The 23,858-nt window shown below is 40.7% G+C and overlaps 2 protein-coding genes across 4 annotated transcripts in view; one reads left to right on the top strand and one right to left on the bottom strand.

Annotated features, from left to right (window-relative positions):
- The window catches only part of TTN (titin), a 273,898-nt gene extending 269,519 nt beyond the window's left edge, over positions 1-4,379 (top strand). Inside the window, 5 exon segments of the mRNA XM_038584970.1 lie at positions 274-430; positions 1,139-1,830; positions 1,933-2,086; positions 2,621-2,923; positions 3,056-4,379. Of these exon segments, the coding sequence (XP_038440898.1) occupies positions 274-430; positions 1,139-1,830; positions 1,933-2,086; positions 2,621-2,923; positions 3,056-3,354 (1,605 nt within the window). The 3' untranslated portion in view covers positions 3,355-4,379.
- Positions 4,380-20,251: 15,872 nt separating this feature from the next.
- The window catches only part of PLEKHA3 (pleckstrin homology domain containing A3), a 29,720-nt gene continuing 26,113 nt past the window's right edge, over positions 20,252-23,858 (bottom strand). For all 3 annotated transcript variants that reach the window (XM_038584976.1, XM_038584975.1, XM_038584977.1), the window contains exon 8: positions 20,252-22,303. In XM_038584976.1, the coding sequence (XP_038440904.1) occupies positions 22,176-22,303 (128 nt within the window). In that variant the 3' untranslated portion in view covers positions 20,252-22,175. The remainder of the gene's footprint in view (positions 22,304-23,858) is intronic.

The raw sequence follows: 23,858 nt of genomic DNA, 5'->3' as shown, positions 1-23,858 counted from the left end.
CTTCATCTCCCCAAAAATGTTTAAACTCAACCTACTTTTAAAATTCTACATCAGGGCAGCCCTGGTGGCTCAGCAGTTTAGCGCTGCCTACAGCCCAGGGCGTGATCCTGGAGACCCGGGATCAAGTCCCACGTCGGGCTCCTGCATGGAGCCTGCTTCTCCCTCTGCCTGGGTCTCTGCCTCTCTCTCTCTCTCTCTCTCTGTGTGTATCTCTCATGAATAAATAAATAAAATCTTTAAAAAATAAAATTCTAAATCACTTGCATTCTATAGGCTGTTACACAAGGAAGTAAATATAAACTCTCTGAAGACAAAGGAGTTTTCCTCTTAGAAGTTCTGAAGACTGATACTTCCGACAGCGGGCTTTATACATGCACAGTGACAAATTCAGCTGGATCTGTGTCCTCTAGCTGCAAATTAACTATAAAAGGTAGGTTGGCTTTTGTTCTTACCTGTATTTTTCAGAACATGATATTAAGGAAAGTTTTCTAAACATTCTTCCCTTACACACACTCACAGACACACAAAGTAAAACTCTTCCAAATTCCAAAATGCCATTTATACACAAATGTAGAAATACACACAGCTAAAGGAAGCGTAATATTAGCAGAAAAAGAATTTATCAAGTGCCCAATTATACACGGTGGTATATAAGATTCCAAAAGGCAGCCCCTGCTCCCAGGAATATTTAGGAACGAAGTCAGTTTAACATACAAAATGGTAGTGCTTCCAGAAACCTTCACTCTTGCTCATTTTCCCAAGCAGTACAGTTAGTAAAAGAGCTATATTACTTTACCAATTAAAATTAGGTTGCTTTCGTTCAGACTTCTAAAACGTAATTTTTATTATTATTCAAGATTTCCTAAATCCACACAGATCCTAAATATTTTGACTATTCTTTTCAAGACTTTTTTTTCCAAGTCCCAAGAATCATCTTTAATTTAAAGAATCATTATACTGATCTCAAAAGTCATACATGACAACTTTCCAAGACTAGGACTGAGAAAGAATTAAACAGTACCTGCACTGCATACAAAAGGCAACATTCTTTGGGTCTTACTTGCAGAATCTACAAAAGAGTAGAGGGTGGGGCCTCTTTCCAGTTAAGTTTGCCTTACAGAGGTTTTTTTTTTTTTAGCTGTAAAAGACACTGAGGCACAGAAAATATCTACACAAAAGACCTCTGAAATTGTGTCACAAAAGAAGGCCACTGTCCAAGAGGAAATTTCCCAAAAAGCCCTAATTTCTGAAGAAATGAAAATCTCAGAGGTGAAATCTCAAGAAAAGTTAGCCCTCAAGGAGGAAGCTTCAAAGGTTCAGATTTCTGAAAAAGTCAAGAAATCAGAAGCAATCTCTCTGGAAAAATCTATCGTCCATGAGGAAATCACTAAAACATCACAGGCGTCGGAAGAAATACAAAGGCATGCCGAGATTAAAGCATCTTCTACTCAGATGAGCATAACCGATGGTCAGAAAGTGACCTTAAAAGCCAACATTGCTGGTGCCACTGATGTGAAATGGGTTCTGAATGGCGTGGAGCTCACTAACTCTGAGGAGTACAGATACGGTGTCTCGGGCAGCGATCAGACCCTAACCATCAAGCAGGCGGGTCACAAAGATGAAGGGATCCTCACCTGCATAGGCAAAACCAGCCAAGGGATCATCAAATGTCAGTACGATCTGAGCCTGAGCAAAGAACTCTCCAATGCTCCAGCCTTCATCTCACAGCCCAGATCTCAAAATATTAACGAAGGGCAAAATGCTGTCTTTTCTTGTGAAATCAGTGGTGAGCCATCCCCGGAAATCGAATGGTTTAAAAACAACTTGCCGGTAAGTTTAATTATGAATATATCACCGAAGAAAATTGAAAATGCCACATCTATTCCTGAAGAGCTCAAAGAAACACTTCTTCCCCCCCCCCTTTCATTTTAGATTTCTGTTTCTTCAAATATCAGTGTAAGTCGCTCCAGAAACGTCTATTCTCTCGAAATCCGAAATGCATCAGTAAGCGACAGTGGGAAGTACACAGTGAAGGCCAAAAATTTCCGTGGCCAGTGTTCAGCTACTGCTTCCTTAACAGTCCTTCGTAAGTATATCTTCCCCATTTTCCTCACTTGTTTAAGGCCTTTACATTTTTTGGTTTTTTTTTTTTGTTTGTTTTTTTTTTTTGGCATTTGTCTTCTGAGCACGGCCAACTCTGAGGAGCCTCCCATGTGATTTCATCTTTATGGCCAAAGTTTCTTCGCAGCTAAACAGATATGTGGATAAAATAACTTTCAAAGCCAAGCCACCAAGTGCCCTGTTGCATTTATTTTCAGAATGCACAATATCTATGTGATTTTCTATATGACTAATCATTTTTCTCCTAGTCATTCTAGCACCTGCATGTCATGTAATGATAGAAATATAAAGATTCGTTTCTTGGAGACATTGAGCTAGCTCTTGACAAATGTATGTATTTGCTTATGCTTTCACAGCAAATTGTTTGGGTTATGTTCATGTGTGTGTGTGTGTTTGTGTGTGTGTGTGTGTAAGTTTTCCATTTCTGCAAGTCAATGTCAGATGTCACCGATTAACCAGATGTCATTATTGTTCACTGTGTATCTGCTATGCTCCACAGCTCTAGTTGAAGAACCTCCCAGAGAGGTAGTATTGAGGACAAGTGGTGACACAAGCTTGCAAGGAAGCTTCTCGTCTCAGTCAGTCCAAATGTCTGCCTCTAAGCAGGAGGCCTCCTTCAGCAGTTTCAGCAGCAGCAGTGCTAGCAGCATGACTGAAATGAAATTTGCAAGCATGTCTGCCCAAAGCATGTCCTCCATGCAAGAGTCCTTTGTAGAAATGAGTTCCAGCAGTTTTATGGGAAAATCTAGTAGGACACAACTGGAAAGCTCAACTAGTAGAATGCTTAAAGCAGGCATAAGAGGTGAGCAATAAAAATTACGGTAGAGGTAGATTAAGTCTAGTAGCACGGTATAGTCTTTAGTTCACATAATTTAGTAGAAAGCAAATCATGTTTTCAGTGATCCTAAAACATTTCTGTTGTTGTCCCATAAAGGAATTCCACCTAAAATTGAAGCTCTTCCCTCTGACATCAGCATCGATGAGGGCAAAGTTCTAACAGTAGCCTGTGCTTTTACGGGGGAGCCTACCCCGGAGATAACATGGTCCCGTGCTGGAAGAAAAATTCAAAACCAAGAACAACACGGGAGATTCCACATTGAAAACACAGATGACCTGACAACTCTGATCATCATGGACGTACAGAAACAAGATGGTGGACTTTATACCCTGAGTTTAGGGAATGAATTTGGGTCTGACTCTGCCACTGTGAACATAAACATTAGATCCATTTAAGAGGGCCTGTGCTCCTCATATCCATACTCATTCTTAACCTTTCACAAATGATTCACATGGACTAATCTTTCTGATCTGTAAATATTAAAAAAAAAAAAGTAGTTGTGTATCAACCTAAATGAGTCAAAGTTCAAAATTATGCATTTCAATCTTTCATAATTGTTGACCTAAGAATATTATACATTTTCTAGTGACATGTACATACTGTATATAGCCGGATTAACGGTTATAAAGTTTTGTACCATTTATTTTATGACATTTTACAATGTAACTTTTGAAACTGTTGGTAGGAGAAAATTTCTTATGGAATGAATACCCTGCTCAACACTTAACCAATCTTTGTGCCTCAACATAATGTTGATGTCTAAGTATGCCTCAATGGGTTGAGAAATTCCCCATTGAAGATGTCCTATCCACCTAAGAGATGATGCCATGCACATAACCAGACATGTGCACTGATAACCTATTGAATCAGAAATGTAAGGCATTGGTGATGTTTGCATTTACCCTCCTGTAAGCAACACTTTAACGTCTTACATTTTCTCTGATGATGTCACATTCAAAATTATCATGACTTAAATATTACCAGAGCAGAGTGTAACGGCCAACACTTTGTTCGCTCATTCTACACTGTCTCTGACCATAGAGAGTGCGGGAATAGCTTGGAAAAGTAACATCGCCTGGCCATCCCTTTATTTCACCAGGCTATTCAAGTATTCCTATGCCAGAGCAGTGTCAACTCTTGGAGGTTCTGGGGTGCAGCCAACGCCTTCGTGTGGTAGCTCTAAATTTAAACCTAAGAAACTGGGGCAACTAAGCATTGAGCCACAGCACAAAAATAAAGAACAACAACAAAATAAAGCTGTCGTTAAATTTAAAACAACTACACCATTACTAACTGCCCAAAATGTCAATTTGATATAGTTCCTTTCATGCAGGTATAAATTCAATTGTTAGTTACAATTGTTGGACCTCCTTGAGAAATAGTAACAACAAAATAAAGCAAGCTATCTGCACCTCAAAAACGTGTGGTTGGTTGTTTTTTGTGACATTCTGGGGTTGGGGAATAGGACTTCACAAATCACGGAAATGATCACAGATAAGGTAAAGTTAATCGAGTTCAAAATGGCCCGTATCAATACATTCTTTAAAGCACATATTTGTATTGTGTTGACTATATTCAACAGTTTTTTTAAAGCACGGGTTTGATTCTCATGGATAAATTTATTCTCAAAAGTGAACAAAAATCCCCCAAAATCACAGCTTAAAATCTTTTAAACCCATCAAGAAAAATATTTTTTAGGGGGACTGATTCAACTAAATCCATCAAAAATATTGAACGTCTACAATTCACAATTTTTTGTGTTAGACACCATTGGGAACAAGGCAAAGATCAACAAGATAAGATAGGCCCTATCCCTAAAGGAACGTAGTGAAGAGAAAATGACAGCTTCAGGGGAATTCATCAGTTGAGCAACTGAAGCCACATTGCCTACTGCAGCTCCAAACTGAGACAGAATAAAGGTTCTAGAACTAAAATACATGTTTTAAGCGGTGCACTCCTACCGTGTTTTTAAACAATTATTCTATGCTTAATAAAATATCTAGTGACAGAAAAATCTGTATTTATCCACTCCATTGGATAATCCTAATCGTAATCCAATAAAATTGATTATTGGACTAACATATTACCTCTGAAATATAAATACAAGTAGAATTACTTCCTAAATATGAGTGGCTAAAGCCAAGCACATGTACTATACTATCAACTTTTATTCTTCAAAACAAAAATTGTGAGACTTTATTAACTTAGCCAGCAACTGTTCTGTCTCAAGTCAGATTCCCTAGACACAGAGCCCAAGACAAGGATTCTTGTATAAGTGGTTTTCTGTGGGGCTGGTATCAGGGAAATGGAGGGAGGCAGAACAGAGGAAGAAGGCTAATGTGGCACCTCACTGCAGACATCAGGCCCAGCCCACAGGGAACATCATCTGTGCCACAGTTGGCTTCACCTTGGAACAAGGGGGCTGGCCTCTCATACCCCCATATCAGCCAGCCAGTGGCTACAGGCTGTGAGCTTGGGGGGCAGAGGGAGGATCATCGGGAAATAGCCTCCCAGACAAAGAGGGGTACCTGTTGGCCAGAGCAGTCTCTGCAGCCTCAGGCAGGTAAACAGCCACCACTCAAGAAACCTGGTCAGGGGCACCCACCCTGCGTGACCTGGGTGGTACCAACGGCATCTACTACATTATGTCACCATTTGAATAAGCTTATCCTTACCTGAAAATGAGGCCCGAGCTTGCTGGGTGATTCCTGAGGACGATTCCCAGCCCCGACATGCTAATATTCTCACGGGTCTCATCCGTGGCTGAGACACAGTCCATGCTCACGAGAAGGCTAAAGCCCAAAGTGTTCAGCGGCTCCCAGCCAGCCTGGGCCTGGGAGGGAGAGGGGGGCAGGGGCAACAGTCAAGGGCAGCCACAGCCGGGGGCCAGGTCTGCCCTCTCTTCATGCCTTAGCAGAAGCCTGTGGCCCAGGCAGGCAGCCGGGCGGCCACGGGATCTTATTACCAGCCTTCAATAGTAGCTGATTATATAGATGAACCACGTAGGGGGGGACGGAAATCCCAAACAACTGGTAAAACAGCAAATTCAATTGGCAGTGTCTGTGGAGACCGATTCAAGAGTAATGTTTTAGGATTGTGCTCCAAAGAGAGAAAGGAATTTGTTATTTGTTGACTCTGCCCCAAATAGCACCTGGAAAAATTCAAAGTCCAGTTTCCTTGTAATAGGCAAAAAGAGTGCTAGATAGATAGAAGAATTTTTTAAAAATAAGATTGGCCCGTCAATTCTTAGCCTAAGACTACAAAAAGTGAAGGCTTAGTGTTGAACTCCATGCCTTAGGATGTCTCTGGATGAGTATTTCCCAAATCCTTTTCCTGGGGGATGTTGGCAGATGTCATGAAAAAAGCGTTCCTATGGCCAAATAAACCCGGGACTTGGGTCTGTGTCCTCGGTGTTGCTGACTTCTCCGTCTTTGATGAACTAGAAGGGTTGTGATTCCCCGAGAGGTGAGACGGTGCTCTCCAAATTGGATTGATGGATGATGGAAGGGCCAGTTTTCAAGGGCTGTGCCGGGCTGGGCTATGGCAAGTGGAAACACGGAAGGTGTGAACAGAATTACACCTTCGCAGGAGGAACTGAGTATCACCTAAGAAATGAAAGTAAGTGCTAGGGTTAAAGATAAAAATAATAATCCAAAGTGCTTGCAAGCCCAGTGCTGGGGCCTCTGACCCGGTCAGAAACGCAGAACTATCAGGTTAGGGGAAGGTCCCTGGTCAAAGCTTGGACCTGAAGTAGGGACGAGGGGCAGGGCTTTCCAGGCCGAGGAGGAGCCGTGCACCTGCAGAGGCCTGGGGTGGGGGGCAGCACACGGCTTTCAAAAAAGTAGAAAAAAAAAAAAAAAAACCAGTAAGGCTGATACAATAGCCTCTGGGGAGCTGGGGGGCAAGAGGCAGGGTAGGGTCGCACAAGGCCTCATAAGCCACATTCCAGAGTTTGGGCTTTTCCCTAAGAGGCAAAGAGAAACTTGAAGGAGATTGAAGCAAAGGAGCTGCTCGATCAAACTTTTTATCTTTACAAAGTCCTGAGCTACTCGGAGGTAGCTATGATGCTATTTGCCGTTCTGTATCGAAGAGCTCATCCTCCTCGGGGACCCTATTCACCTACCACCCAATTTCTAGGCTGCCGTGGCCCTGGAGCTGCACCTCCGGGGCTGAACTTCGTGGAAAGGCCCCTCTTAAGGGTGTCTGGGGGTCTCAGGAAGACAACGATAAAGTCAGGCTGGTAGATTCTGTGGGCACCCAAGAGGTGTGGGAAAGAAGTTGTGGAGGAGAGGGCGCCTTCCTGCGCAGCCTTCCCGGTGACCGCGACCGCTGCCCTGGACCTGGCCGTGGGGCCGGAGAGGAGTCTGGGAAACGAACAAGGAGTAGTGGAAGGGGAGGCGGGCGGGGGGATGGGGCGACTGGGTGACGGGCATTGTGGGGGGCACCTGACGGGAAGAGCACTGGGTGTTATGCTAGATGTTGGCACATCGAACTGCAATAAAAAAAAAAAGAAAAGAAAAGAAAGACCGCCCTACATGTTTCAAAGGGAACAGGCAGATAGATGCGAAGGCATCTGGGAAATCCCCGCAGCTGGCTCCCATGCAGGGGCAGCGATGCCCCGCATCTTGGGCGCTCGGGATTGCTTCCTTCCGGGGAGGACGAGAACCTCCGTGAGGGCCCCCCCAAACCAGCAGAGCCTCCAGGACAGGTGCTTCCCGCGAAGGACGGAAGAGGCACAAAAACTTCCTGAGTGACGGGGGAAGCGTCTAAGGGTGTAGAGAGAAGGCCGGCAGCGTCTCTCAGCCTCGGAGAGGAACGTGAGGGCACGAGCCCTCGCTGCAGCTGCAACACAGGAGTGAAATCAACTCTGTCGACAGCTGCCACTTTGGTCTGAGAACAGCGGTCAGGTGAGGCACGCAGGTACCCCCCGCCCCCACTGCTGCCAGCCTCGCCCGCATCTCCAGGGAGGCCGGCTGTCCTCCTCCCCCGTCCCTGCCTACGGCCGCCTGAGGAAGGTGCACAGAAGGGGCGCGACCAGGGCCATCAGGCCGAGAGCAGACGGGAGGCCCTGTCTGATGAACGGAAGGACCACTACGGGGAAGGAAATGGGGCCATACCCACGAGAAAGACACAAGGGGGAGAACTGAGACCCAGGGTCTGAGAATAACGTGCCCAAAGCCGCAGAGTAGCAGAGCTAGAACTAAAAGCCAGGTTCCCGTTGACCCACGTGCTCTTACCACCCCCTCACAACACCAAAATTCAAACCTGCTGGCGGGTGAGAGGGCAGAAAGGGGGCCTGCTCTACGTTCAGGGTCACTATGGCTCCAGGACAGGGTGGACAGCACGATGCCCTCAGGCCACTCCTCGTGAAAAGGCTCCTCGGTTCCAGTGTAGCCAATTCCTCTTCTGAGAAAGCTTAGAACCCTCCACTGGCATCTGCAATATAGCCTGGAAATAGGGTGCCCATCTGACCCCACAACACGTCATGTGAACAGACGGGTGAGAGAGCAGAAAGTTCTCTGTAAACCATGTTATGGGCTCTAAAGGAGTCACAGAAAGGAACCTTTCCAACCTTCAAGGTTCTCAGTGGGTGCTTTCAAGGAGGGAAGCCAACAGAGAGCTCCGGAGTATTTAAGGTAGAGGACCCCAGCTATGGTGAGAGAGGCTTTCGAGAGCTGGGCGCCGGGCAGGCATTATTCCAGAACACTTGGAGGATTTGATTTTCTTCATTTCCATTGGAGACTGAGATGAGCACATTTGTTACTTAAAGGGAAATTTCTCCTTCCAAGAAGAACTATCAAAGTAAAGATGTGTATGAGGACGTATCCTTGCAAGGACAACTTCTTTTCCTGAATACGTAAGAAAGCTGCGTGCGGGGATTGAAAGAGCACAGCCTTCAGCCCAGGGACCACTCTCAAGTGCCTCTTTCCACTTCTTGGGGAGACTGGGGCTCGGTGGTGATGGTGATCGCGGGTGTCGTTTCCTTCCCACATGTTCCAGATCAGAAAAATCTTCCCTAGCTTATAACCTGCTGACGCGAGCACACAGTACTAGTTTCATTTTCCAACCCTGTATGAAAATATCACGACTTACTTAGGACAGCAAACCAGAGAAAGCAGCAGAAGGCGGGATGCATCAAGAGCTACACTTACCCTAAGACCACCTCCAACAGTGTGTCTCAAGCTTTAAAGTGCATTAGAATAACCTGGGGATCAGCTGATCTGAGGTGGGGGCCTGACATTTCACGATTCCAATGAGCGTCCAGGTGAAGCTGATGCTGCTAATCTTCAGGCCATGCTACTAGGGCCCTGGAAAACTGGCCTTTCTGGGTGTTAGTTGATGGCCCCAAACTTTAGCATTATCTACTATATCTCTTAAATGTGACAATCATTTGAGAGCTTCCGCTTAGCTCAGTGGTTCTCAGCCTTGGCTACTCATTGGAATTGCAGGGGAGCTTTAAAAAACACCACTAACTGGGCCCCATGCCTAGGGATCCTGCTGTTCTAGGTCTGGGCCAACCATCGGCAAGTTTAAATGCTCCTGGGAGTTTCTAATGTACAGTTGAGGTGGAGAACCCCTGATCTAGCCAAATTAGGTGATCTATTAAATGTTCTCACTTAAAGGTTAACTATTAAATCTCCTCCTACTATCTTTTCTCACATCACAGCACTCTCTTAAATTTAGCCAATCCGGTTTTTACATTTAACGGTGCAGCAAACCAGCTGTCATATTCTTTTAAAAGCAAAGGGTTACCCTTCCTTAAACTTTCAGTACATGCTGTCCTTAAATTTTTCTTAGTGACGTAGCAAATTTATTAAAGCTTCCCCCACACTGTTGACATGGCTCAGTTTTATTGATTTACAAAATTTGCTACAATACTTTAAACAAGCAGAGTTTTCATATCAAAAATATAGAGTACACCTTTTGGCATTTGGAAGAGAAAAAAGAATACTCACAAAGTAAGTATACATATACTTTAAAATGTTTATCTTTCTCCTGGGAACAAAAATCCTATTCTAAGAATGTTTCAAGACTAAAGTGCTTAGTTCTATCAATCTAAAGCCAAATTTGCTATAAGGTTATTAAGTTTTATTTAGAGACTAGTCTTTCTATCAATTTCAATATTTCCAAGTCATTTAACTTAGAGTTTCAAACTGTTCATTAAAGACCCACAAACTCTCGTTGCAAGAACCATTATGTGTATTAGTTATGACTAACCCAAAATAAAAACATTTCAAAGGCAAAAAAAAATCATGTGCTTATGTTTTTAATAATATTTATACACATAAAAAGCGATTTTAAAACAACCATGATATTTTGCAGTGCTTGCTTATCTATGTTGAGGTAAAATAAGAATTGTACAAATGTGAATAATAAATACTATTTATCTAGTTAACTAAAAAAGGTGAAAATTTAGGACAGCTGATTATGGTTAAGATGTCAATTTATTGAAGCTATTGAAAATAAAGCAGTGAGTTTTAAGTGCACTCAAAATTACAAAGTAAAGAGGAATGCTAACAAAATTGTCAGTAGACAATGAATATTGACTGAACAAATTTTAAGTTGAATACACATGTAAACTATCCTAAATTTAAGTGTCCTTTGAATTCACCACCCTTCCCAAGTGATTCTTTTGTTTTTCAAAACAGTCCACCAAAAAACGCGGATACTGAGGAGGCTCTTTTGGGAGGACTCTATATCATTAATCGAACATGGAGAAAAGTTACAAATATCGAATCATTACATTAAACACTTGAAACTAATATAATGTTATATGTCAATTATATCTCAATTTTCGAAAAACTTCTATTTTGTTTGAGCCATTTAAAAATGGAGAAACAGATAAGGTGAACAAAAGAATATTTAAAAAGGAAAAGCAGAATGGGAAAATTCCTATGACTTTCTCTTTGGCTAGATAATATTGGAAAGCTTAGAAACTTACTTTTTACATTCAACCATGATTTTTATAACATAGCATACAACCATGATTTCTTCAGAGCTGGCAAAAAGGAAAAGTTGAGATAACAGAGAATTTTGAAAACCAAAGGGTGGGGAGAAATCACATAATGAGTCTTTTATTTTCTCTAGAGCAGGGTAGTAATTAATCTCAGCTATCAAAAACCTCATCTAAAACTATATCCACTCCCTTAGTCACTTCACATTCTCCCAAAAGAAAGAAAAAACCTCTACGGGAGTTGAATTGGAAAGTGACAAAAATTATAGTAAAGGAAGCTACGTGCCCTCGAAATATACTGTTATGAGGCCAAAAAATGTCACTGGTGCATTTTGCTAGGCTTCATGACCCAAGCCACATTCAAGGACACTGGCCAATGTGGCCCAATTCACAAAAGCAAGAAAGAAGTTTCAATCTACAAATGCCCCCTCTCCCTGCCCACCATCAAAAACCACAGCCTCTATTCTAAAAACACAGCAAGGGGCAGTCCCGGTGGCGCAGCGGTTTAGCGCCACCTGCAGCCCAGGGCGTGATCCTGGAGACCCTGGATCGAGTCCCAGGTCGGGCTCCTTGCGTGGAGCCTGCCTTCTCCCTCTGCCTGTGTCTCTGCCTCTCTCTCTGTGTCTCTATGAATGAATGAATAAATAAAATCTTTAAAAAAAAATAAAAATAAAAACACAGCAAGGAGAAGGGACAACCTAAGGAGGGCTGCTACTTACATAAAACTGCAGACGAACTAAAACCCTTTCCTCAAGTGATGACTGAGGGCAATTAAAACACAAAAGGTGACTTATATAAAGCCCTAGTAGACTACTGAATTTCACTTGCTAACCTCAGACTTTCTAAAGCTTTTTAGAAGTATGGCATGGTGTGGGGTCTTTTTCCTGACTGAGCACCCCATCAAGGTTGCAAAGGTCTTCGAATTCGCAAAGGCACCGCCAGTAAGTGAATGGTGTGTGTTACTTATGCACACATACACACTTGGCCTGAATAGGTGCTGGACTGGTTTTGTTTCCATTTAAAATATATACATATGGTTAAGTTCATCCTGGTGTGATAGTGTAAACTGAAAACAAGGAATCGATTACGAGTTGTTCGCCTTTGTTGATTGCGAGCGCTTAAAAAAATGGAACCTAGCAAAGTTCTGCAGAGTCAACCATAATCATAGCCCTATATTCTGGATAACTTGCCACCATTCCCCACACCCTCCCACCAACCCCACAGCACCCATCATTAATCAAGGAGGTGGGTTACTCTCTGTTGATCGCAGCCCCCAACTCAGAACCCCGGAAGCTACAGCTAACTGATCTGAGTTGGCACAGAAGGTGGGGTGGGGTGGGGGGAGACAGTATGTCATCCGTGGTCACAATGCTAAACCACAGGGATTTATTGCCGCACACTTTTCTCTGGCCGACCACTGCAAAACCAGAAAACAAACCAACAAAAAATAATAAGCCAAATACCAGTTATACATATCACTTGTACGGTAAGGCCTCACCCAAAATGAGGCATCATAGCAAGGGACTCTAGACAGTCTTTTGGGCGTGCTACCTCCGAAGGCCTGCTGAAGTACCTGGGGAGCCTAGCAACTCCTAGCAGTCACCAATACCACAGAAAGGGGCATGGTACAGAAATTTCCTATTTAACTCAAGTACAGTCTGATTCAGTGATAAGACTTAAAAGTTATTTATTGTATGCTCATTTACCATATAAATTTGTCAAATAAAATTGGTTTTAATCACGCGGACACATATACATTCCAAAACAGAAATCTGGATACTTAACACTGTCTCTGGGCCACACTTTGGATTACTGACAAACGAATAAAAAACACAATTCTGTCTTGACTGAGTCGTGGTGATTTCTCCAGCAAACTTGTTTTATCCTTTGTAGCTAAACTTGTAAAATCAATTGTGAAACTAAACGTAAAGTTTATCTCAAAATAAAAAAAAACAATTCAAGGTGTCATTGTTCACAACCAAGAAGCCATACTTCCAGACAGAGATGCACACAACTAAAGAAAAGCACTAGAGGGACTCCCAGGTGGCTCAGCGGTTGAGCACCTGCCTTCAGCTCTGGGCATGATCCTGGAGTCCAGAGATCAAGTCCCACGTCAGGCTCCCTGCATGGAGCCTGCTTCTCCCTCTGCCTGTGTCTCTGCCTCTCTCTCTTTGTCTCTCATGAATAAATAAAATCTTTTTAAAAATAAAGAAAAGCACTAGGAATTCTAGGATTATCTTTCCAAAGAAAATGGCCTCATTCTAGCTGCCTAGAAAAAAAAGCAGTCAATTCATAGTCCCTTGCATAGGGAGATTAAAGAGAAAATAAAAGAGCTGAAATGCCAGTTGGTCAACGGCAGAGGCTAGAATTATTCTCCTGTCACACAAAAAAAATACTTGTGAAGATATACAGAGTTACCTCCTTCTATATTACCAGCTGTAGCATATAGATGTGCCACCTTGCTGATGAATGGCTAATCTGAACCACCACATATACACCTACACAAAATACAAGGTAATGCGTAGGGCAACGGTCCGTAAGGGAACACACCCAAAAAAGAGTGATCTCAGAGGGAAGAGGGATGTCGAGGCAAAATTTCACTTTATTCATATTGTCTAAATGATAATTTAATAAAGAGAAAATATTCAGGTGCCACTTAAAAAAAAAAATAAGAGAAAGGATGGGAAATCATCCAGCTTTCTCAGAAACTGAAGTCCTGAGTCCTGGAAGAAAGTTCACTGGCACTGGGTGGGGCTGACAAGTCTCCCTGGAAAGCCTCCTTTTCATTGCACAGAACTTGTTAGTCTTTATGCCCAAATTGCTGATCTCATCCAAAATGACCACCTCTGCCTGCTAATGCCAAAGAGGCCGGGAAAGAAAAGAGTGTGTGGGTACAGCTCATGGTGGCTAGGGCCCCCTTTGTGACACTATTCTCTTTCCTCTGTTCCTAACTGTGCCCCTGCTACCAGACCGGGTAATATACTTTATATTGAGAGTTCAGTGGGTAAAACCGTCTTTGTGAACATCAATAGCATCCTCCTCTCACGCTGACGGAATAAAACTAAGGAGGAATTCATTAGATATGTTTTATTCATCGTTGACATTCTGAATACATGACCCATATGAAACTAATCCTTTGATGATGTCAGAGGAACTGCTAAATTTGTTAGTATCTTTGTAATTAATTCATCTGTTTTATTCATCACAATTAATAAAAATCTAATCCGTCCTGCTATAAATCCTGGCTTTTGTGGGTTATTCAGGAACTAAAACTAGTCCAGAAGCATATGAACTAAAAACACTAAATAAACAGATAACGTGAACACTTAGAATTTCAGGGTATCGTCACAAAATATTCGTCATGCTGATCAGTCATGGACGAGTTAATCCTGGTTCTGCCTATTTTGGATGTTTTTGTATGCCTGTACTTTAATATCTTTGTTACAAGGGTATAACGAGGTAAAGGAACCGGCCCATAGTGAGCATTACAAATGTTTTATTATCAAAGAGACCAACAAAAGACTTTTGGGGGGAAAGCATGTTATGGGACAGAAAGGAAGAATTCTATCCTATGAAAATATACTAGATTAGTTACTGCATTTGGAGAAAAGGCAGCATAAGGGCTCTAAAGCTACAGACATCAAAGCTTCAGAGATGAAATATCAAAGCAAATAATAAAGGGGCATAATAATATTCACATCTAGGGAAGGAAGAAATGCCAGCAGCAAGCTAATATTGCCGGCATTGCTGCAACCCCGGCCACGTCTCCCTGTTTCATCTGTACTACCAAAGCTAACCTGATAATCTGCAAAGAAGTTTATTCACACTAAGAAACTGGCCATTTCTTTTATAGAAAAATTCCTCATCTCTAGTGGTATTAATATTTACGGCCATTTGTCACAACCATGGGACTCTAGTGAGAGAGAATTCAAATCTCCTTATAAACAAAAATCCTTCTCCAAAGTATGCAGCCCGCTATGCATACAGACAAGTGTGAGCATCTAATCCCACTTCACCTCTAAGAATTAGAATTCAGTGTTACCATATACTCAATCTAGATACAAAGGAGATTGAGCAAATATAGACATTTTCATGTATAAATTCACATTTTCTGAAAACTATACAACCACTCACAAGGTCATAGATCCAGGGACCGGAGTCCATCATTTCTCTATTTCTATACTGTATATATTCAGAGTATTACAACTACTGGCTGTAGGTAAGGCATAATAGACAATCATCTCCATAAGCTTATTTTCTATACTTCACACTTAGATGACCAAAATGTAATACCAATAAAGCTTTAAAACATACCACAATTGTTATTATCTGCTTTTAAAAACTTACACAGTAATTATTACTGATTGGATTTTTAAGGCTTTAATATGTCTTCGAAAGATAACCTTTAATACCTGAACATTTCATGTGAAGTCTAGTTGAATGCAGGGTCAATATCATCAAACATTAGATTTTCCCATATATCAATAATTCTTCCTATGATGAAAACCTCTTAATCCAAGTCCAAGTGGATTACTGAATTAAGCATGATAGTCGTAAAAGTAATAATGACAACAATATTAACAATAGCTAACGCTGACTTATCACATACCGTGTGCCAGGTAGACACTGTTCTAAATGCATTGACTCTTCTAATCCTCACAGCACCCTATGAGGTAGGTGGTACAGTAAAATCAGTCATAGTAACTAAAAATCATTAGAGAGTGTAAACAATGAATTATAAAATAATACTCAAGGAATTTTATTTTTGACATGCTATTTGAATTCAAACCTAGGCTTCCAGTTAAATATGGTAGACTGACCACTTGTATTTATTTTCTCTACCTCCAAACCCCACCAAAGACATGAAAGGAATATAATGGTACTAATCCATAAAGACAAAAAAAACAAAAAAAACAAAAAACAGACTACACAGCCATGAGATTTTAACAAAGTTTATACAAATAAAAACCAGGAGAAGGTGTAATGACTAACCTAGAAGAGTGGAGGAAGTTAAAGCCTTACTATCCAGAAGAGAGAAGCCAATAAATACATCCTACCAAGCACCTAACAAGTTCAGGACTTGAAAGTACCAGGTAAGGGATCCCTGGGTGGCGCAGCGGTTTGGCGCCTGCCTTTGGCCCAGGGCGCGATCCTGGAGACCCGGGATTGAGTCCCACATCAGGCTCCCGGTGCATGGAGCCTGCTTCTCCCTCTGCCTGTGTCTCTGCCTCTCTCTCTCTCTCTCTCTCTCTATGTGGGACTATCATAAATAAAAAATAAATAAATAATAAAAATAAAAATAATTTTTAAAAAAAGTAAAGTACCAGGTATTACAGAAAAAAGGGGTGAAGTATGGACTGAATATAGGACTAGAAGTATCTATAAAAAGCAACAGGACCCCCAGGTCCTGTCTCCAGGCAGCCAACCGACCCACCCCCAACCTCCATCCACAAGAGAAACTGAACTTGAGTGTCACCAACCACAGAAGAAGACTGGGGTGGGGTGGGACAGTGCATGGGGAGGCTGAAAGAAAGATATTAAGTAAAAGTCACCACATAAACTGTGGGGTCCTCAGCCCTCTTTTTCTCCCCTAGTACCAACTGACCCAAGAATCCAGGGAAACTCGCTCCAAAGAAAAGATCTCCACTGAAATGTAACAGGATATTATACAAAGGAATGGAGAGAAAAAAAAAATCTGAGAAATTAAAATACAGGGGCGCCCGGGTGGCTTAGTCAGTTAAGCGTCTGACTCTTGATTTCAGCCCAGGTCATAGTCTCAGGGTTGTGAGATCAAGCCCCATGTCAGGCTTGCATTCACCAGGGAGTCTGCTTGAGATTCTCTCTCTCTCTCCCTCTCCTGCTGGCCCTCCCCCTCCCCCCCTCTCATTTTCTCTAAAATAAATAAATTAGCTAAAAAAATTTCAAGGGAGCTGGAAGATATCACATAATACAACTCAATGAGCAATCGAAGAGGAAAGATTCTTTAAAATTAGAGTATCAATCTGGAGCTCCCACATTCAAATAACAGAAATTCTAGAAAAAATAAGATGGAGAAAATGGAGGAGAGAAAATTGTCAAAAAGACAACACAAAAATATTCCCAGAACTGAAGTAGACAAGTGTACAAATTGAAAGTAGACAAGACTCCAAGTAGACTACACACCAACATGAATAAATAAAGACCCGCAGGGGATCCCTGGGTGGCGCAGTGGTTTGGCGCTTGCCTTTGGCCCAGGGCGCGATCCTGGAGACCCGGGATCAAGTCCCACGTCGGGCTCCCGGTGCATGGAGCCTGCTTCTCCCTCTGCCTGTGTCTTTGCCTCTCTCTCTCTGTGTGACTATCGTAAATTAAATAAATAAATAAATAAATAAATAAATAAATAAATAAATAAATAAATAAAATAAAATAAAATAAAATAAAATAAAATAAAATAAAATAAAAACCTGCAAAACATCATGAAATGTCAGGGGTAAGGAGGAGCTGCTAAAAGCTTCCAGAGTGTAAAAGCAGGTCTATGTAAAAAATTGTATCAGAATTCTCACAAAAATAATGAATGTAAAAAGACAATGCAGTACTGCCTTTAAATTTCTCAAAGGGGATCCCCGGGTGGCTCAGCGGTTTAGCACCTGCCTTCGGCCAGGGCGTGATCCTGGGGTCCTGGGATCGAGTCCCACGTCGGGCTCCCTGCATGGAGCCTGCTTCTCCCTCTGCCTGTGTCTCTGCCTCTCTCTCTCTCTCTCTCTCTCTCTCTCTCTCTGTGTGTCTCTCGTGAATAAATAAATAAAATCTTTAAAAAATAATAAATTTCTCAGTAAAAATTATTTTCAACATATACTCCAAACTACCAATCAATCAAGAGTAGAGACATTTTCAGACCTATAAAGCCTCAAAATCTTTACCTCTCATGTACCTTTTCCTAGGAAGTTTTCAGCGGTCAATATACTTTAGCAAAAAAGGGGTAGTAAATCAAGAGGAAGTCATAAGATCCAATAAACAGCAGAAAATCCAACCTAAGACTGAAAAACAAAATGAGTTCCAGAATGACTGCCGAGACATGCACAGGCCTGGAAAGCAACAGTCCAGATAGCACAAGACAAAGGATTGTGGAAGAAAGGTCTCCAAAGGTCAAAAAAATAAAAAAGGAACTAATACATTCTATGTTTTGAGCACTCAAAGTGTTTGGATTAAGGATCCCTGGGTGGCTCAGCAGTTTAGCACCTGCCTTCAGCCCAGGTCGTAATCCTGGAGTCCCGGGATCAAGTCCCACGTCGGGCTCCCTGCAGGGAGCCTACTTCTCCCTCTGCCTGTGTCTCTGCCTCTCTCTCTGTGTCTCTCATGAATAAATAAATAAAATCTGTACAAAAATATCTTTGGATAATCTTTGTGATAGGTACCTAAAAAACTAAGCACATTTTAAAATCCAGCAGTTATGAATTCTGGGGAAAATAAGGTACTAGTAGAGAAGAAATAATGATAGATCACCATGGGGTTCATTAGTGACCAACATTTATAGTAGTCCTCCCTCCCTTTATCCCCAGGAGACCTGTTCCAAGACCCCCAGTGGATGCCTGAAACTGCAGATAGCTCTGAACCCAATATATACTGTTTCTCCCTATGAATATATACATATGATAAAGCTCAACTTATAAATTAGGCACAGTAACAGATTAACAACCAATAAATAATAAAATAGAACAATCATAACAATATACTGCAATATAAGTTACGTGACCGTAGTCCCACTAATATCTTATTGTACTGTACTCACCCTTCTTCTTGTGATGACAGGAGATGATAAAGTGCCTACATGATGAGGTGAAAGGGAGGTGACTGATGCAGGCATTGTGATGAAACGTGAGGCTACTACTGACCTGATGACATAAGGATGATCACCTGCTTCCAGACCGCGACTCACTGTGGGTAACTGAAGCCAGAGAAAGCAAAGCCACCGGAGTAAAACAGCTGAGAACGGGCAACTACTGTATAGCTATGGATTTTCACCTACACTAGGAGATTGGAAGAGATGGGGAAGAAATATGGGGGAGGCAGGGATATAAGAAAAGTAAACTGCCTGCCCTGAGAGAAACTCAAGAACGCATTTCTGAAATGGATCAATCAAGAAGAAGGAACACAATTCATTTTTAAATGGGAACCACTAAGCGTTGAGAGTACTGATCTCTGGGGTGCTATGCTGGAGAGAGGGGGTACACTTTTTTTTCATGATAAACTGTGCATGATTACTGTAATAAAAAGAGCTAAAAAAATTTTTTTTAATGTTTTTCACTGACAAATTTAATATGAATTCAAAGAAAGGAGAACTGGGGAACTGGAAAGACATGAAGAGGAAACCCGATCTACCAGCTACAACCTCTCTACCCGACCTGGGCTACTGCAGGAGACCTCCTAGAAGGAGCCCCAGCAGCCTAGCCAGGCTTTCTTTCAGGCCAGGACACTCCCTCTATTCCAAGTGACAACAGCAAGGCTCAAAGGACAGACTTGGAGGCACTTCATTTAATAAAAAAAGCAAAGAACTGATAAAATCCAAACTAATGATATAATAATGTACGTGGAATTAGTATTAACAGCAGTATACCAGGCATATATTGCAAAGATGTATTTCCTGAGCTCTTAAAGGTGAGTGCTAAATACTAAGTGTAATAACGTATAGTGAACAACTGTAATTCAGGGTCAAAGGTTTCATGGTGACTGCGGAGGTGAAGATACTTTACCCCCAGCAGGAGAACTTAAATTCAACTTGTCCTGATTGAAAATAACACAATAATTCAATGTAATATAACAGAATTCAGATGTAGTCCACTTATAAAAGAATTTGCATCAAAGTCACTTTCACCACAGAGGCCTGGGTTCCCACACAACAGAAACCAGGCACTTGAAAAGTAAGCACTGGCTTTGCTTAGATCAATGATACATAGATTTCTCGATAAGCCCAAGGCCTAGACAAAGCAAAAAAGGAATAACAAATACCTATATATTACAGAGAATTCTGACAAGCTCAAATTCTTACAGGCTTATTATTACTTGGTTTAGCTTTTTCTTAAAATTCAGAAAAGTCAGGCCATACCTGAACATACATGGGACTCCTCAAAGTGCAAAGTTCACTGAAGCCTACTAGTTGCTTCATGCTATCAATTAATTCACTCATCAAAACCTAGATGTAATTCAGGATACATTTATAGCTCCCCCCTCAAATGATTTCACAAATGTGTTGGTTCCCAAAGAGAAAAAAGCAGGTCCCAGTGACAATAAAAGCCATACTTAGGAATATGGCACACCTGTTCAAAGCACCTGTTTCAAGGGGGAAAAAATGATACAACCCAGAAATGACAGTATTTTATTTTAAAAAATATTTACAGAAAACTGTTCAGGAACTCATCTTTTTGAATAAAGCAATAAAAAATGGATTTATTTCCTATGAGTTCAAAAGCCTATTATAGTTCTTTATAAACCTACTGGTTCAAAAAAAAAAAAAAAAAAAAAAAAAAACCTAGCTGAAAAACTCCCTATCAGTAGCACCTTGACTTTCATGATCTAATCATTACACAAATTCTTACTACCACAAAAAAAAGGCAAAAAAATTTTGATTACTCACTCAACATGAAACTTACTGCATTATTAAACTTTTCTCAAATTAAACATATGAAGTACAACATAGGAGTAGAAAAAATACTCCACTTCATATAATCTAATGACCTGTGTGCTATTTAAAATCACAAAGACTTTTAAGTAGCATACAGTTAATCTAAATGCATATTAATGTATTTAGATTATTTATGTCCATTTTAAACTTACAATTACAGATTTATTTTAGTGAAGTAAATACCAAATATTAAGTCTCTAAAAAAATTTCCCACATAAACCTATAAGAGAAATTTAAAGTGAAATAGGCTGCACTGGTCTAAGCTCATAGGCCACAAAACTAAATATATGCCTCCTTTGTGTACTCACTAGGAGGTCCAAATACACAAACAAAATCAAAGCAATAAAGAACACTAATAGCACTTGATAAATTGACAGACTATCAACAATGTAAAAAATACAATGTATTATATGATGAGTTTGAATGCAAAAACCATATATTTATTAAACATGTGATTAACTTAAAAACACCAAACCAGTTTGTTTTAAAGTGCTCCTCATCCAAGACCTTGGACAAAACCATCACTTCAAAGTGAATTAAAAAAAAAAAAAAAAAAAAAAAAACAGTTTACAAGGCAAACACTGACAATAGGTATGGACAGGCACTACCAAAAAATGCTATTTGTTCTTTAATTAAATAATGCCATTCTCAAGTGATGTAGAGCAATCATCTTGACAGAATTCTTTTTTTGTATATAAATAGTCATAAATAAAAAATGTCTCTAGATAGTCTAAAGAGCTGCAAACATTAATACCTTACAACAGCAGCTTAATGTCTATTTCAGGAAAAAAGCACTAAAATCCTCTTCCATTGAAAGGCGTTTATTTCTCTGGTGTAAGTGAGCAATGTCACTACAACATTAACCTCTTTTCTAGAACAATGTAAATAACAATGTATACATATCTTAAATTTGGTAGGTCATAAAAGTTAGGATGTAATCATTTTTTGCTGCGACAGAAAAATAAATAAATACAAGTTAAATAATTTCATCCAACATTTGGTATTGACAAATCAGTAGTGTCAACTTCACATATGAAGGACAGCACAGTCTGGTTTTTAAAAAATCCTCATCATGTCATGGTATTTGGGATAAAAATATTTAGAATATTAAATGTCTCCTTTTTGCTCAAAGGAATACAATAGAATCACCATCAAGCTGCTATCGTAACTCATTTTTAGCTGGGGTAAAGTGACCATTTGGTCCATGGCACAAGTTACATATATCACACTTCTGTCAAACTGAAACCTTATAAGATTTCATGTTTATAAACTACAATACACACTGACTACCTGTCAGTCCCTCACAGTTTTTTTAGAAAAATATCTACATTTGTCCTTATGGAGGTCAAAATGTTACACCATCATTTATTTAAAAAAAAATGCACATTCATACTGTGAAGTTATTAGGAAAATACTCTTGCAAATAAACTATATAAAGATAAAATACACTTCAAAGGTATGTGGGTTGTTTTTTGTTTGTTTGTTTTACAGTATTCTATAAAGTGCAGAGAAATCCTAAGGGAAAAACTACTCCCTATAACCTAATTTAATTACAGCAGCTTTTGCATAGCAATACTTAGAGGAAGTTGGACACTTCCGTTTCCTCAGGAAGAGAAGGATGGAAGAGGATCTTCAGAGTCTGATTTTTTTTTGGCCATAAGTCTGCTTTCTTCAGGAATGGTTGCTGATGCCAAATCTCCATTAAGTGTATTTCTTGAACAGTGAACAGGTCCTATTAAGAAATTAATTAAAATTAATATTTATTTATTATTTATTAATATCCTACCAATATTAACTCCAGTTCTTTATGAAAAACCATTTTAAATTTCCTATTTAGGGACATCCAATTCCTTTGGCTTCCTATTAATGTTTTGGTTGTTTGCTTAATAGAGAAAAATCTAATTAAAAAAAAAAAAGAGGGGACACTTGAGTGGCTCAGCGGTTGAGCACCTGCCTTCGACCCAGGGTATGATCCTGGAGTCCCGGGATCGAGTCCCATGTTGGGCTCCCTGCATGGAGCCTGCTTCTCCCTCTGCCTGTGTCTCTGCCCCTCTCTCTCTCTGTGTCTCTCATGAATAAATAAATAATTTTTTAAAAAAAAATAGAGAAAAATCTAACTTTCCTACTATTGGCAGTCACAAGGAGAAACTTCATCATTAATGAAATAAATTATGAAGCTATCAGAAGGAGAGATACTTGTTCTGTTCACTGCTACAACCAGGTTTGGCACATAATGGGCAGTCAATAAATATACGCTGAACTGAATGTAATTTTAGTTAACTACTGCTTTTTCAGCCTGATGCTTTTAATGCTGTTAGAATCCTCCTTTTTTTGTAGGGGGAAAAAAAAAAAAAAAGACAAGACCCCAAAAAGGTTATGTGTCTAACCCAAGATCACACAAATTGGCAATGGAGCTAAGACTAACTCAGGTCTTGCTCTTTTCATCAGAAGACTTTCTGAGCAAAGCTGACAAGATACCTCACGCTGAAAGTTCTCTTATTTCCAGTTGGAATGCAACTCACAGAACTACCACTGCAGCTCCAACAACACCGCTAAACACGCTGGCACGGCCCCCTTCCAAAACAAGTACACTTTTATGTGTACATATTATTTCAATTTATCAATTTAGTAAATTTATACTTACTACCTTCATAATTTTTAAAATCTAGTTATTAAAAAGCAGAAGTAGTTTTGGGGTACCTGGGTGGCTCAGTGGTTGAATATCTCATGAGAGACACAGAGGAGAGAGGCAGAGATAGAGGCAGAGGGAGAAGCAGGGTCCCTGTGCAGACCCCGATGTGGGACTCAATTCCCAGGACCCTGGGATCACAACCTGAGCCAAAGCAGATGCTCAACTACTGAACCACCCAGGTGCCCCACAAAACATGTAGTTTCTAAAGAAGAGCACTGAAGAGCACTAATTCAATCTCTGCTTTGTCAACTGAGATACTAAACTTTAGGATAAACAGAAGGAAACTTAAGGATAAAAATTCTAACCTAGCTACACTTCCCAACTTAAAGAACATTCTAGAGAACTGGGATATACTGTGTGTATATAATATGTATGCTAGTATGCATGTGTTTGTGCAGGTATTTATGACTAGTTCTGTTACACTCTTTAACAGCCAAACATGGGAAGGCGAAATGGAGTAAGGCATGTACACCGAAAGCCTATGAAAATTGTTTTCAAAAATTCAAAACCAGGGACGCCTGGGTGCCTCAGTGGTTGAGCGTCTGCCTTTGGCTCAGGGTGTGATCCTGAGTCTGGGGATCGAGTCCCACGTCGG

Source organism: Canis lupus, chromosome 36 (genome assembly GCF_011100685.1).
Source record: "Canis lupus familiaris isolate Mischka breed German Shepherd chromosome 36, alternate assembly UU_Cfam_GSD_1.0, whole genome shotgun sequence".
NCBI classification, from domain to species: domain Eukaryota; kingdom Metazoa; phylum Chordata; class Mammalia; order Carnivora; family Canidae; genus Canis; species Canis lupus.
This window is presented reverse-complemented; position numbering and strand designations above follow the sequence as displayed.